At 50.1% G+C, this 15,542-nt stretch overlaps 1 protein-coding gene across 1 annotated transcript in view; it reads right to left on the reverse strand.

The window, feature by feature from the left end:
- Positions 1–1,919: 1,919 nt before the first annotated feature.
- THBS1 (thrombospondin 1) overlaps positions 1,920–15,542 on the reverse strand; it is an 82,663-nt gene continuing 69,040 nt past the window's right edge. The window contains exons 17-22 of the mRNA XM_069638398.1: positions 13,623–13,857; positions 13,068–13,295; positions 9,459–9,730; positions 8,678–8,775; positions 7,712–7,851; positions 1,920–2,971 (exon numbers count right to left, since the gene is read on the reverse strand). Of these exons, the coding sequence (XP_069494499.1) occupies positions 2,964–2,971; positions 7,712–7,851; positions 8,678–8,775; positions 9,459–9,730; positions 13,068–13,295; positions 13,623–13,857 (981 nt within the window). The 3' untranslated portion in view covers positions 1,920–2,963. The remainder of the gene's footprint in view (positions 2,972–7,711; positions 7,852–8,677; positions 8,776–9,458; positions 9,731–13,067; positions 13,296–13,622; positions 13,858–15,542) is intronic.

Consider the following 15,542-nt stretch of genomic DNA (forward strand, 5'->3'; position numbering starts at 1 on the left):
TAACACATGTACCAAACATGACAGCTCACTGTCATTGATACTACGAGGTGGGAGCTGGGTTCAAGTTGATACAGTGCATATCAAAAGGGTTGGGGTTTCCTGTCTTTTGTTAGCCCCGCAACCAGGCCTCTCGTGAGCCTGCTTAAATTGGCTCTCATTAGTATGCGTCACTGCCACCAGCAGGGCCAACAAAGGATAGGGCGGATCGTGGAGCCTTTGTTATTTAATTAGATTGCCCATGGCAGGAGGAAGGTTTTGCCCTCCCCCTTTTGAGATGCCTTGATGTACTCTTGGGTGTCACGTTTCAACTGTGACAGGGAGCACTACACCTGTAAACTGTGTCCACCCAGAGTACACAGGTCTATGTGTTTGTTGTGCGGTGAGCATAGGAAAATGTGTGCAGATTAGCCCCACAGATTTTCCGAAGGTTGAACTACCATCATTCAATTTCATTTAAAATGTCAAAACAGCCCAGGTGAGTACACCCCCACTGTGCGGATGGTGGAATTCCTCACAATGACCCTACACATGGCGCCTTCAGCTGGTTCTGGAACTCAGAACCCCCTGGGTACACAGCTGCAGGAGTAATGTTCGTTACTATTGTCAAGTTCACAAAGGAATTACTTTAAAAACCAGAGACCACATAAAATGTCCATCTTGGTTTATTGTTGATTTTTGTACTTAATCTTCACTGTACAATTTACATCACTGTAAAAAATGAAATGGTTAAAATTGTATGCATAGAAAAAAGGCACATTTCTCTTGTTTTCTCATAGAAAAGTTTATGCTAACAAAAATGGGGCAAAAGTCAAAATAACTTTTGGTGTGCAAACATTTTATACAAACAGAAATGCTCTCTATGGCAGCATCTCCGGATAAATTATTTAAATAGTGACATTTACTCCAGTCTGAGCGGACCTAAGGCAGGAAGGAGAAAGAAAAACACAAACATTTATGCAAAATAAAAAATAATTGTGTTTATAGGATGACCAAGAAAGAAAGTATGGAAACATCTTTGTATGCAGCAAGGCTTCTTTCCAGAGCTGCGTCTTTGCTACGAGTCGAGTCGCGACTCCGGTTACGTACAGTGCCACGCCACGACAGTCGCTTTCGGAGATCTCGTTTCTACGCTTTCTTTTGTTCTCAGTCACACCAAAATGAGGTAATATTTGTACATTAAAGTCTCACCTTTGTCCTGCTCTCTTCTCTCTCTTGGTAGGGGGATGGGCACAGGCTGCGCAGGAAGGAAGGACGCTACCCATTGGGCTGCCACCATTTTACAGAAGGAGCACAGGTGGGCTCTGTCTACTCACCCTCACCACTTCCTGTACACAACCGATTGAGTGACCTCTGACCCACTGGCCATTAGCATTATAATCGTGTGGCCACATTGACTGACTTTAGCATCTAAATGGTGTATTTGCAGAAGGTCAGAGGACTAGGCTCCCATTTGCCAGACCGAAGCCTTACTTGAGAAGCCCACACACAGAGGTGCTCGGGGCTTTCCGCTTGATGTCATGTGCACAGACTGGTTGCTTCACTGTCGCGTTGTCCTGCTATGTCTGGTACACAGTTGTCGCTCCAGCTTTTGCCACCTACCCTGCACCGTACCATTCGTTTTAGTCTCCCCTCCCTTCATCCTCTGGTCCAAATCACCCACAACTTCCTGTATGCAGAGTCTACCAACCGTCTTCCTGTCCCTGCCTCTGCTCTGGCAGACTGTGCCATAACGCCCCCCCCCCCTTCCGCTTCCTGCCTGACCACGTGGCCTCCAATGCATAGACAGAGCCCACCTGACATTGGACCCGCCACCTCCTCCCTACACAGCAAGGCCCGCCACTCAAACATAACCATCTCAACCAGTTGACCGAAGAAAAGAAAAATGCTACTTTTTACGAAATCTCGTTTCCAGATAAAAGCAAGTTAATAAATAATGGTTTATTTACAATCTTCCAAAGTCCTGGATCAGAATCAAGTTCCCTCTGTATGACATGTATTGGGGGACTCTACTGGAGTCGGGCTGCCTGCAGGGGCATGGGCGACGTCACTGCCTGCTAGTACTCCGATTCCAGTTGCATGGTTCTAGAGCAGGCGGCCGGACGCGAGCAGTATGGCCAGATTAAAATGCTTTCTTTCAAGCTTTCATCATTCGTAGCAAAGCAATTGGTTGACAAGTGCTACATGAGAAGGCGTGGCGCGCACCCCCTCTCCTTCCTGCTGCGTCGTGGAGAGCGCAAACCTTGGACCTCATTCGGGTGTAGCTGTACCTAGACACAGGTTCTAGGTACCCCTACAGCCAGAGCCATGTAAACATCTGTACTCATGCATTCAAAACGGAAACAATGGTCCCGGCGCAACCACATGGAAAGGACGTACAGTGTGACACACTTTAAAAAGGAAATAAATCTTAATCGTCGTCTGGCTATCAAGAAACACCAGCGTACACAGCATTACATCAAGCAACGAGAAGGAACTGCCAGGAGCTAGGCCTTGGGACCGGGGAGGAGGGTCCTCCAGGCTTCTCTCAAACGTCTGATTCTCACTTCCATTCAGATCTCCCACTTTGTATAAGTTCATGTGTCAGTGGGGTCTCTGGGAGTCCATGTTCCAGCACAAGCTTTTCTCAAAAGGCGGAGCTCTGCAGGACAGCCGTGTGGAGGCAGACGCCAGTGCCGCCATCTTCTTTCCTGCCGCTGCAAGGCATTCTGGGCTTCCCCCATTCCAGGAGCTCCCGTGCATAAACATAGAATAGAAAAAGGACACCTGTTTCAGCTGAGGTACAAAGACTGCTTAAGCTTCATCCCATCCATTCAAAGCATTCCCTTGAGGCGGATCCTCTTGAATAAGCTCTGCCGACGGAAGAGAAGAGGGAAAGAACGGTCCCAAGTTGGTAAAAAACAAGAAAACATTTCCAAAGGTGCAAAATCAGCTTGACAACCAGTTCTGCATCACCAGCTCTCAGATTATGTATCTGTTAAAAAAAAGGAAGAGCTTTGTTAGAGAAGACTGGATTGTTTGCACACTGTTATTCAGTACTGCTCGCCTACCCCATCAAAGCTTCACCACCCCCCCAAGCTGATGCTAAAATACCTATTTCATCACAGCCTCACTTTCCCCCTCTAGCTGGTGTATGAACTACTACACCATCACAGCCTCATTTCCCCCCTCTAGCTGGTGTATGAACTACTACACCATCACAGCCTCATTTCCCCCCTCTAGCTGGTGTATGAACTACTACACCATCGCAGCCTCACTTTCCCCCTCTAGCTGGTACTACTACACCATCACAGCCTCATTTCCCCCCTCTAGCTGGTGTATGAACTACTACACCATCGCAGCCTCACTTTCCCCCTCTAGCTGGTACTACTACACCATCGCAGCCTCATTTCCCCCCTCTAGCTGGTGTATGAACTACTACACCATAACAGCCTCATTTCCCCCCTCTAGCTGGTACTACTACACCATCGCAGCCTCACTTTCCCCCTCTAGCTGGTGTATGAACTACTACACCATAACAGCCTCACTTTCCCCCTCTAGCTGGTACTACTACACCATCGCAGCCTCACTTTCCCCCTCTAGCTGGTACTACTACACCATTGCAGCCTCACTTTCCCCCTCTAGCTGGTACTACTACACCATCACAGCCTCATTTCCCCCCTCTAGCTGGTGTATGAACTACTACACCATCGCAGCCTCACTTTCCCCCTCTAGCTGGTGTGTGAACTACTACACCATCGCAGCCTCACTTTCCCCCTCTAGCTGGTACTACTACACCATCACAGCCTCATTTCCCCCTCTAGCTGGTACTACTACACCATCACAGCCTCACTTTCCCCGTCTAGCTGGTGTATGAACTACTACACCATCGCAGCCTCACTTTCCCCCTCTAGCTGGTGTGTGAACTACTACACCATCGCAGCCTCACTTTCCCCCTCTAGCTGGTACTACTACACCATCGCAGCCTCACTTTCCCCCTCTAGCTGGTGTATGAACTACTAAACCATTGCAGCCTCATTTCCCCCCTCTAGCTGGTGTATGAGCTACTAAACCATTGCAGCCTCACTTTCCCCCTTTAGCTGGTACTACTACACCATCGCAGCCTCACTTTCCCCCTCTAGCTGGTACTACTACACCATCACAGCCTCACTTTCCCCGTCTAGCTGGTGTATGAACTACTACACCATCGCAGCCTCACTTTCCCCCTCTAGCTGGTGTGTGAACTACTACACCATCGCAGCCTCACTTTCCCCCTCTAGATGGTACTACTACACCATCGCAGCCTCACTTTCCCCCTCTAGCTGGTGTATGAACTACTACACCATCACAGCCTCATTTCCCCCCTCTAGCTGGTGTATGAACTACTACACCATCACAGCCTCATTTCCCCCCTCTAGCTGGTGTATGAACTACTACACCATCGCAGCCTCACTTTCCCCCTCTAGCTGGTACTACTACACCATCACAGCCTCACTTTCCCCGTCTAGCTGGTGTATGAACTACTACACCATTGCAGCCTCACTTTCCCCCTCTAGCTGGTACTACTACACCATCGCAGCCTCACTTTCCCCCTCTAGCTGGTACTACTACACCATCACAGCCTCACTTTCCCCGTCTAGCTGGTGTATGAACTACTACACCATCGCAGCCTCACTTTCCCCCTCTAGCTGGTACTACTACACCATCACAGCCTCACTTTCCCCGTCTAGCTGGTGTATGAACTACTACACCATTGCAGCCTCACTTTCCCCCTCTAGCTGGTACTACTACACCATCACAGCCACACTTTCCCCCTCTAGCTCGTGTATAAACTACTACACCATTGCAGCCTCACTTTCCCCCTTTAGCTGGTACTACTACACCATCACAGCCTCATTTCCCCCCTCTATCTGGTGTATGAACTACTACACCATTGCAGCCTCACTTTCCCCCTTTAGCTGGTACTACTACACCATCACAGCCTCACTTTCCCCCTCTAGCTGGTGTATGAACTACTACACCATTGCAGCCTCACTTTCCCCCTCTAGCTGGTGTATGAACTACTACACCATCACAGCCTCATTTCCCCCCTCTAGCTGGTGTATGAACTACTACACCATCGCAGCCTCACTTTCCCCCTCTAGCTGGTACTACTACACCATCACAGCCTCACTTTCCCCGTCTAGCTGGTGTATGAACTACTACACCATCGCAGCCTCACTTTCCCCCTCTAGCTGGTGTATGAACTACTACACCATCGCAGCCTCACTTTCCCCCTCTACCTGGTGTATGAACTACTACACCATTGCAGCTTCACTTTCCCCTCTAGCTGGTGTATAAACTGCTACACCATCACAGCCACACTTTCCTCCTCTAGTTGAAGGAAAAACACCTACTCCAATACACCCTCAATTCCCTCTCAAGCTCATGTACAAGCAACTACTCCATCACACCCTCACTTTCCTCCTCTAGTTGTTGTATACAAAAAATACTCCTTTAACAGTCTGACTTTTCTCCCCAAGTGGATGGAAAAACACCTACTCCATCACAGCTTCACTCTTCCCCTGAAGCTGATGTGTAAAGAAATACTCCATTACAGCCTCACTTTCCTCCTCAAGCTAATGGAAAATGAACGACACCACCCAAGCCTCATCCAGTATCTGCTGTATATATCACTACTCCATCGAAGCCCCACTCTCTGAATGAGGTAATTACAAGTACTGCATCGGTGTCATCCTCCACCTCCCTGCTCCATAACAGTCCCTCTCTTTCCTTCCTACCTGGTATGTCCATACTCTATTGCAAACTCGCTCCTACTCTGCCCGATGTAGACATCCTTACACCTTCATCACCTTTCTTGCCCCATGCCTGATATGTAGTCCAGTTCTTCAATGAAGTCTCACTCTTAGCCTCTACCTGCTATATAACTTATGTCTTCACTGCAGCCTCACTCTCACCCGCTGCCTGATATAGAGCCCACTTCTTCATTGCAGCCTAACTCTCTGTCTGATATAGAGACCACTTCTTTATTGCAGCCTGACTTTCACTCTCTGCCAGATACAAAGCCCACTTTTTCATTGCAGCCTGACTATCACTCTCTGCTTGATATAAAGCCCACTTCTTCATTGCAGCCTGACTCTCACCCTCTGCCTGATATAGAGCCCACTTCTTCATTGCAGCTGACTCTCACCCTCTGCCTGATACAGAGCCCACTTCTTCATTGCAGCCTGACTCTCGCCCTCTGCCTGATATAGAGCCCAATTCTTCATTGCAGCCTGACTCTCGCTCTCTCCCTGATATAAAGCCCACTTCTTCATTGCAGCCTGACTCTCACCCTCTGCCTGATATAGAGCCCACTTCTTCATTGCAGCCTAACTCTCTGCCTGATATAGAGCCCACTTCTTCATTGCAGCCTGACTCTCACCCTCTGCCTGATATAGAGCCCACTTCTTCATTGCAGCCTAACTCTCTGCCTGATATAGAGCCCACTTCTTCATTGCAGCCTGACTCTCGCCCTCTGCCTGATATAGAGCCCAATTCTTCATTGCAGCCTGACTCTCGCTCTCTCCCTGATATAAAGCCCACTTCTTCATTGCAGCCTGACTCTCACCCTCTGCCTGATATAGAGCCCACTTCTTCATTGCAGCCTAACTCTCTGCCTGATATAGAGCCCACTTCTTCATTGCAGCCTGACTCTCACCCTCTGCCTGATATAGAGCCCACTTCTTCATTGCAGCCTAACTCTCTGCCTGATATAGAGCCCACTTCTTCATTGCAGCCTGACTCTCGCCCTCTGCCTGATATAGAGCCCACTTCTTCATTGCAGCCTGTCTCTCACCCTCTGCCTGATATAGAGCCCACTTCTTCACTGCAGTCTGACTCACTCTCTGCCTGATATATAGAGACCACTTTTTCATTGCAGCCTGACTCACTCTCTGCCTGATATATAGAGCCCACTTCTTCATTGCAGCCTGACTCATGCTCTGCCTGATATATAGAGCCCACCTCTTCATTGCAGCCTGACTCTCGACCTCTTCCTGATATAGAGCCCACTTCTTCATTGCAGCCTAACTCTCTGCCTGATATAGAGCCCACTTCTTCATTGCAGCCTGACTCTCGCCCTCTTCCTGATATAGAGCCCACTTATTCATTGCAGCCTGACTCTCACCCTCTGCCTGATATAGAGCCCACTTCTTCATTGCAGCCTGACTCACTCTCTGCCTGATATATAGAGCCCACTTCTTCATTGCAGCCTGACTCACTCTCTGCCTGATACATAGAGCCCACTTCTTCACTGCAGTCTGATTCACTCTCTGCCTGATATATAGAGCCCACTTCTTCACTGCAGCCTGACTCACTCTGTGCCTGATATATAGAGCCCACTTCTTCATTGCAGCCTGACTGCCTCTCTGCCTGATATAGAGAGCCCACTTCTTCATTGCAGCCTGACTGCCTCTCTGCCTGATATATAGAGCCCACCTCTTCATTGCAGCCTGACTGCCTCTCTGCCTGATATATAGAGCCCACTTCTTCATTGCAGCCTGACTGCCTCTCTGCCTGATATATAGAGCTCACCTCTTCATTGCAGCCTTGCTTTCGCCTGCTGATTGATATATACTGCAGCCTGAGCCATGGCCTGACGCGCCTCTCACTGCGCCCCCGGCTGGGGCATGTATAGGCTTCACCATCATTGCCACCCTTGTAGGAGTCAGATGTCAGCCATGTGTGCTCTTACCTCTGCACTCATATTTGAGATCCGAGAAGAAGACCATCTCCTGTGAGAAGACGAAGAGCCCCAGGCGGCCTCCCGCGTAGGTTTTATCGTATACGGGTCCAGAGTCTGCCATGATCTTCTTGCCCTCGTGCATCACAACCCTGAAGTGAAGAGCAGCAGAAGTGGTCAGTGCACCTATGGAACACTCCACTGCACAGAAGGCATAGCTCGGATATCCTTCCTGTGAAGAGCTGGCACCCTATGGCACATGCAGCCGGTCGGGGGCGACGAGGAAGAAACCTACAGGGTGTGCGCGCAGTCCCCAAGCTGCGGAACCAGAGGGAGAACTTAGCCCAACCAGGCCGGTGATTCAGAGCATGCACTCAAGGATCAGGCAAGCCTGGAACTGGAGACAAGAGTTTCTGAAAGAATTCTTTACAGCCAATAAACAAGGGCAGTGTGTGGAGCGAGACCTCGGCATCCCCGTCATGGGATATCCGGGCGCTGCTTGGACAATGGGGTGGACATTGACAGTCCGCCATGGTCCATGTCCTTTCTGATGGAATCCTCGTCTAAGATGTGATCTGGAAACCCAGGGTGCCTGGCCCCGGAGCCTGCTGCGATGGAAGCGCTTTGGCTGTCCTCAAGCGTTCAGGGAGAGTTCCGTTTGGGAAACAGTGGCCACTTCTTAAGGCAGACATGCTAAAAGTGGCAAGATCAGTCTTCGCTACTGTGGATAACAACTGCTCGCATATATCACCCATATCCAGGATTTACCTGCGGCCCTGTGATTCCCCGCGCCTGGCTGGTCGCTGGACAGACAATGCACCAAGAAAAGGGGCAGTCTTGGCCACGTTCTGGACTATTGGCTGGATCGCCCCCGTGTGATTTCCCCGCCGCCCACCCCCTGACATGGGTCCCTAGGACTTCCCGAGCAGCTCGAGGCCCCTACCCCCAGGCGAGTTCTCTGTACGTCCCAGTACTTACCGGATGAAGCCGGTCTTTGGCCGGTGGGTGAGGTGCCATCTGTAGGCTGTGAAGTCCTTCCAGCCTGTGTGACGTGGATCGTGCCATAAGGTGCGAACCTGGCAAGGAACACAAGTGTACATGTCAGTCCCTGACAGCTCTGCCTTGCACCCCAGGCCAGGGGTCTTTGCATGGATACATTTGATGTCTGTGTGGACCCACAACCCCTTGGCTCCAGACTGAGGTCTCCTGCAGAGGAAGCGCGTGCACAATGTGTTTGGCCCTTGGCACCTCTACCACGAGTAGCTCATCCCATTTTAGAGAGCAGTTCCATCCCCAGAAGCGCCCTCCAGACTGAGCTCTAAAGGGGGGGTCTGCAGGGCTCTTGTGGATGTGGGAGTGTGCATCTGTGGGATTTCCTTTATAATGGCAGTGTGACCCTCAGGAAGCCTCACGCAGGAGCACACAGGACGCTACACTTGCAGCATAATACTCTCGTGCTTCAGGGTGAGATGAGAACATGAGATGCCAACAGGGGCGCTGGAACGTCTAGACTTCCCCGCTTGGTGCCTCTACTGGGCACAGGCGCCAGAACCCCCAATGCATCACATGCTGGGGAGTCACCGTGTCATGAGGCTTCCCCTGACTGCCCCCCAACTCATCTTCATCCGAGTCTTCCGAGCTCCCGCCAAAACACACCCCTTCATTAGGACCACCCACACCACTCCCCAAAACGACCCGAACCACATCGCCAGATCCACGCCTAGCCACAAAAGACCCAGTAACCCCCACAGATCTTTACCTGGTTGGCGGTATTGCCAGTGTGCCACAGGGCATTGCGCAGGTGCTCGCCGGGGCCCGTGGTGGAGTTCACGACTTTGATGGAGAGCCCCGAGTAGCCCTGAGCCTTTGTTGGAGTGGTGTCCCAGTAGGTCTGTGTGATCTGTTTCCACATGACCACGTAGAACCTGCTGCTGGACTGGTAGCCAAACACGAAGCCGGCGTAGTCATCGTCCCTCTCGGTGTTGATGAAGAAAGTTCCACTGAAGTCGACAGCATTGAACTCATCGAACCCTGAGAATGAAGATCACACAGGTGAGATCTACTCTGCGCATGGAACCCTGAGGATGAAGATCACACGGGTGAGATCTACTCTGCGCATGGAACCCTGAGGATGAAGATCACACGGGTGAGATCTACTCTGCGCATGGAACCCTGAGGATGAAGATGATACGGGTGAGATCTACTTTCCGCATGGAACCCTGAGGATGAAGATGACACGGGTGAGATCTACTCTGCGCATGGAACCCTGAGGATGAAGATGACACGGGTGAGATCTACTCTGCGCATGGAACCCTGAGGATGAAGATGACACGGGTGAGATCTACTCTGCGCATGGAACCCTGAGGATGAAGATGACACGGGTGAGATCTACTCTGCGCATGGAACCCTGAGGATGAAGATGACACGGGTGAGATCTACTCTGCGCATGGAACCCTGAGGATGAAGATGACACGGGTGAGATCTACTCTGCGCATGGAACCCTGAGGATGAAGATGACACGGGTGAGATCTACTCTGCGCATGGAACCCTGAGGATGAAGATGACACGGGTGAGATCTACTCTGCGCATGGAACCCTGAGGATGAAGATGACACGGGTGAGATCTACTCTGCGCATGGAACCCTGAGGATGAAGATGACACGGGTGAGACCTACTCTGCGCATGGAACCCTGAGGATGAAGATGACACGGGTGAGATCTACTCTGCGCATGGAACCCTGAGGATGAAGATGACACGGGTGAGATCTACTCTGCGCATGGAACCCTGAGGATGAAGATGACACGGGTGAGATCTACTCTGCGCATGGAACCCTGAGGATGAAGATGACACGGGTGAGATCTACTCTACGCATGGAACCCTGAGGATGAAGATGACACGGGTGAGATCTACTCTGCGCATGGAACCCTGAGGATGAAGATGACACGGGTGAGATCTACTCTGCGCATGGAACCCTGAGGATGAAGATGACACGGGTGAGATCTACTCTGCGCATGGAACCCTGAGGATGAAGATGACACGGGTGAGATCTACTCTGCGCATGGAACCCTGAGGATGAAGATGACACGGGTGAGATCTACTCTGCGCATGGAACCCTGAGGATGAAGATGACACGGGTGAGATCTACTCTGCGCATGGAACCCTGAGGATGAAGATGACACGGGTGAGATCTACTCTGCGCATGGAACCCTGAGGATGAAGATGACACGGGTGAGATCTACTCTGCGCATGGAACCCTGAGGATGAAGATGACACGGGTGAGATCTACTCTGCGCATGGAACCCTGAGGATGAAGATGACACGGGTGAGATCTACTCTGCGCATGGAACCCTGAGGATGAAGATGACACGGGTGAGATCTACTCTGCGCATGGAATCCTGAGGATGAAGATGACACGGGTGAGATCTACTCTGCGCATGGAACCCTGAGGATGAAGATGACACGGGTGAGATCTACTCTGCGCATGGAACCCTGAGGATGAAGATGACACGGGTGAGATCTAATCTGCGCATGGAACCCTGAGGATGAAGATGACACGGGTGAGATCTACTCTGCGCATGGAACCCTGAGGATGAAGATGACACGGGTGAGATCTACTCTGCGCATGGAACCCTGAGGATGAAGATGACACGGGTGAGACCTACTCTGCGCATGGAACCCTGAGGATGAAGATGACACGGGTGAGACCTACTCTGCGCATGGAACCCTGAGGATGAAGATGACACGGGTGAGATCTACTCTGCGCATGGAACCCTGAGGATGAAGGGAACCCTGAGGATGAAGATGACACGGGTGAGATCTACTCTGCGCATGGAACCCTGAGGATGAAGATGACACGGGTGAGATCTACTCTGCGCATGGAACCCTGAGGATGAAGATCACACGGGTGAGATCTACTCTGCGCATGGAACCCTGAGGATGAAGATCACACGGGTGAGATCTACTCTGCGCATGGAACCCTGAGGATGAAGATGACACGGGTGAGATCTACTCTGCGCATGGAACCCTGAGGATGAAGATGACACGGGTGAGATCTACTCTGCGCATGGAACCCTGAGGATGAAGATGACACGGGTGAGATCTACTCTGCGCATGGAACCCTGAGGATGAAGATGACACGGGTGAGATCTACTCTGCGCATGGAACCCTGAGGATGAAGATGACACGGGTGAGATCTACTCTGCGCATGGAACCCTGAGGATGAAGATGACACGGGTGAGATCTACTCTGCGCATGGAACCCTGAGGATGAAGATCACACAGGTGAGATCTACTCTGCGCATGGAACCCTGAGGATGAAGATCACACGGGTGAGATCTACTCTGCGCATGGAACCCTGAGGATGAAGATGACACGGGTGAGATCTACTCTGCGCATGGAACCCTGAGGATGAAGATCACACGGGTGAGATCTACTCTGCTCATCATTAGCGCGAGGAGATTCACATAACATTTGTTTTTTTTGCTGAAACTAGAATTAAAATGAAACCCAATGAATAATTAGTGCCCACATTCCAAAACTAGGAAAGATGAGTAACCTAAATGGATCTCATTGAAAACAAGGTCTTACACTCCTGAGTGCTTACTGTTAATGATGTTGTCCCCCTTTGACCTCTGCCTCACTCCCCCCCACCCCCACAGCAGCCCTATTGGCCCTGCTGTATGGCTGCAGTTTGGAGTCTACGTTGTAGACACTCACAGGAAGTCTTAATAATCTTTATGGGTGCTCAGAAGCTTGGGACTCTGGACTGGATCCACTGGCTGGAACCAGTTACCTGCCTGCATGTGTTGCATGTCTCCCTGTGCTCTGGGCCAGTGCCGCGCAGTCAGAAGTCCCATCCAGGCCTCATAATATGCAACGCTGCATGACTACATGTACTCTGCACTCTGGCTGCTGCTTCCAGATTGGTGGCTTCTGTAGAGGAACACCCCACGGACAGGACCGTTCCCAACTGGAAGGAAGGAGGTTTTCAGAGCTGAGCAATTCACAGCTGCGCCCTTTCGCATTTCTGGCTGAAAGAGAGCACCTCCCCTTGGCAGTCTCTTAATCTGCTGCCAAGGCCATTTGTGAAACCTATCTCTTCGTTTTGGAGGAGACCAGATTATAGTTTACCAGGGATCTTTTCTTTTTGCCCTGTGCTTGTGTCACATAACTTTACTGAGTTCTTATGCCTTTTAATTCCTTCTGTACATGAAATGATGAATTGATCTTTTATTACACACTTAATGCCAGAGACCAGTCTCTAAGCGCGGGACCTGGATCCAAAGCTATGTTGCTTTGCCCCTGAGCTGTCCTCCCGGGACGCAAGAACTCCCGACATGCCTCTTTCTAAATAGCGGCCCCAATACTCACCAACAGCAATGCCGGGGTCGCAGTTGACAGTTTGCACCAGCTCCTTGCCCTGATGCCGCACCACCCAGTTGGGGTCAATCTGCGATGTCCCTTTTGGATCAAGTGGTACCATCTGGAACTTGCGGAAGTCGGTCTGACTGATTTCATAATTCTCAGGGCACACGTCATCGATATCCAGCACATTATCCTTGTCAAAGTCGTCCTGGCAAATATCACCTCGGCCGTCACCTGAGAAAGAAGAAAGCCAAGAGTGAAGACGTGCGCCCTTGCCCCTGCGACACCCCCACGCGTGAGGGTTAGGTGGTTCTTTCTAAGACCGAAGAGAAATTCTCAACGTAATATTGCCCCGTGCACCCTCTCAGGAGAAAGCCTAGACCTCCTATGGGCCCAAAGCATCGATGAACGGCCCAAGGCCCCTGGCAAAGGGGACACCATAAGAAACCATGTTGGTACTATTAGTAAGGAGTGGAATTCTTCGGACCCCCAGGCTCAGCTTTTGTTTCTCTTCTCGTCATCGGATCCCAGCTCGGCCCCGGCGTGCACCCTGGTTCTCACCGTTGGTGTCCTTCTGATCGGGGTTGAAGACCAGTCGGCAGTTGTCCTTCTCGTCCGGAACGCCATCGTTATCGTCGTCGTGGTCACAGGCGTCACCCTTGCCATCCTTGTCGTGATCTGCCTGGTTGGCGTTGGGCACGTAGGGGCAGTTATCCAGATTATTCTGGTGGCCGTCTTCGTCGATGTCCTCGTTGCTGTCGCATTTATCGCCAATGAGGTCCGAATCTGAATCCGTCTGGGGGTAAAGTATATAAATAAGGGCAATTAAAATTGGAAGCTGATTTTTGCAGGGATAAATTGGGCAAAGGCCAAAGCACACATTCTTTTGAATCGATGGAAAATGGTGATTAGATTGGAGAAGATCCGACTCCCACAGAGGAACGATGACGCTCGTGGGCGGGTCCTTACAGACTATCATTTTCCCTAATCTGAGACCCTGACTCCTGTGTATTGTGGTGACCCATTTTCTCTGGCTTGGTCGGGACCCGGGGTCTGCTATCATGATTGTAAATGTTATGTTATGTTGATTTATACCACGTAGCACTGCCACGCAGGGGCGGTCTCCAGGCGCTCACGTGCCTCTGCCAGAAAGACGACAGGGCTGGTTAGGTTAGTGAGCGTAGGGGGATAGGATACGGCCAGAACCAGGAGAAACTGGCACCTGTGTGTGTTGGGGTGATTGCGTGCACTGGCTTGTTGTAGCCGTAAGGGTGAGGCCCAAGGCCCAAAAGGCTGCAAACCTTCTTCTATGGTCCATTTGTAAAGGTACCCATTGCCATGCCCAGGGCCATTCTAAGCACTTTTGGGGGCCTGGGCACAGACATCTTTGGGGCTCACCTCCACCAAACCAAAGGAATTAAGGGATCAAGAATACTTGTTGCACCCCCACCTGTTGCGCTCACAACCTATATGTTGATATGCTGTCTCACAGAATAATAAGCACGTTTACTCCCTTTCAGTCCCCTTGCCCTCTTCATTCTTGCTCTAATCAGAATGATAAACAAGTAGCATTGAAGACCAACATTAGCAGTCAACGAAGAGGTTCTAGCATAGATACAGGAGACTTTTTATCAATAACAACCAGGAAGCTATGCAGCCTGTAGTATTAATGCAGGACAGTATGTAAACGGTACATGTAAGCCATAATAGACAGAGAACTCACATTAACTGCCTCACAGAATGCAAACGTACTCATGCATGGATAGAGACCCCCAACTGGAAGGAAGGAGAACGCTACACATTCCGTAGCATGGATAGTGGAGGCAGATTAGAAGCTACCAGGAAGGTCTCTTTATCCAGACGGACTGAGATTAGAAGTGGGATATGGTTTTCAAATAGTGTTGCCATTAGATATCAAAGGAACAAATGCCTGTGGTGTGCGGTATAAATATGCTCACTATTAACACAGTGAAACCATGAAAAAGGCTTTTATGAAGATCATACCATGAGAAGGCAATCACTCGCAAGGGCTGACAATTTAAAAAGTTTTAGGGACTGGCAATATTGAGAGGTGTGGCAATACAAGATCAAATGAGGTGCCCAGGATTACACATTGGTTGAGGGGTGAAGGGGTGAAGCTGTGATTTGTTCCAACTCTGCAATTTCTGCATTTGAACGCTTTTTTTCCCCAGTTCTTACCATGAACTAAAATAATCTAATTTTATAAGAACGAACTTGGAAAGTACACAAATCACATTACCAAACATGACCATTTTTAAAAAAAATATTATAGAAGGGTGTTATGCAAAATGGAAATGATTCTAGCTTAATTCTCTCCATCATCAAGGGAAGTATATAAGAGCCAGCATACCAATCGATATGATTAAACACATTTAATCTAGAGTTGTCTTTTGTATTTCAAAGCTTTAAATACTTCCAAAACAATGGCTTGTGACATTTTCATTTATAAACGTGCATAAA

Source organism: Ambystoma mexicanum, chromosome 14 (genome assembly GCF_040938575.1).
Source record: "Ambystoma mexicanum isolate Mex_15411 chromosome 14, UKY_AmexF1_1, whole genome shotgun sequence".
NCBI lineage: Eukaryota > Metazoa > Chordata > Amphibia > Caudata > Ambystomatidae > Ambystoma > Ambystoma mexicanum.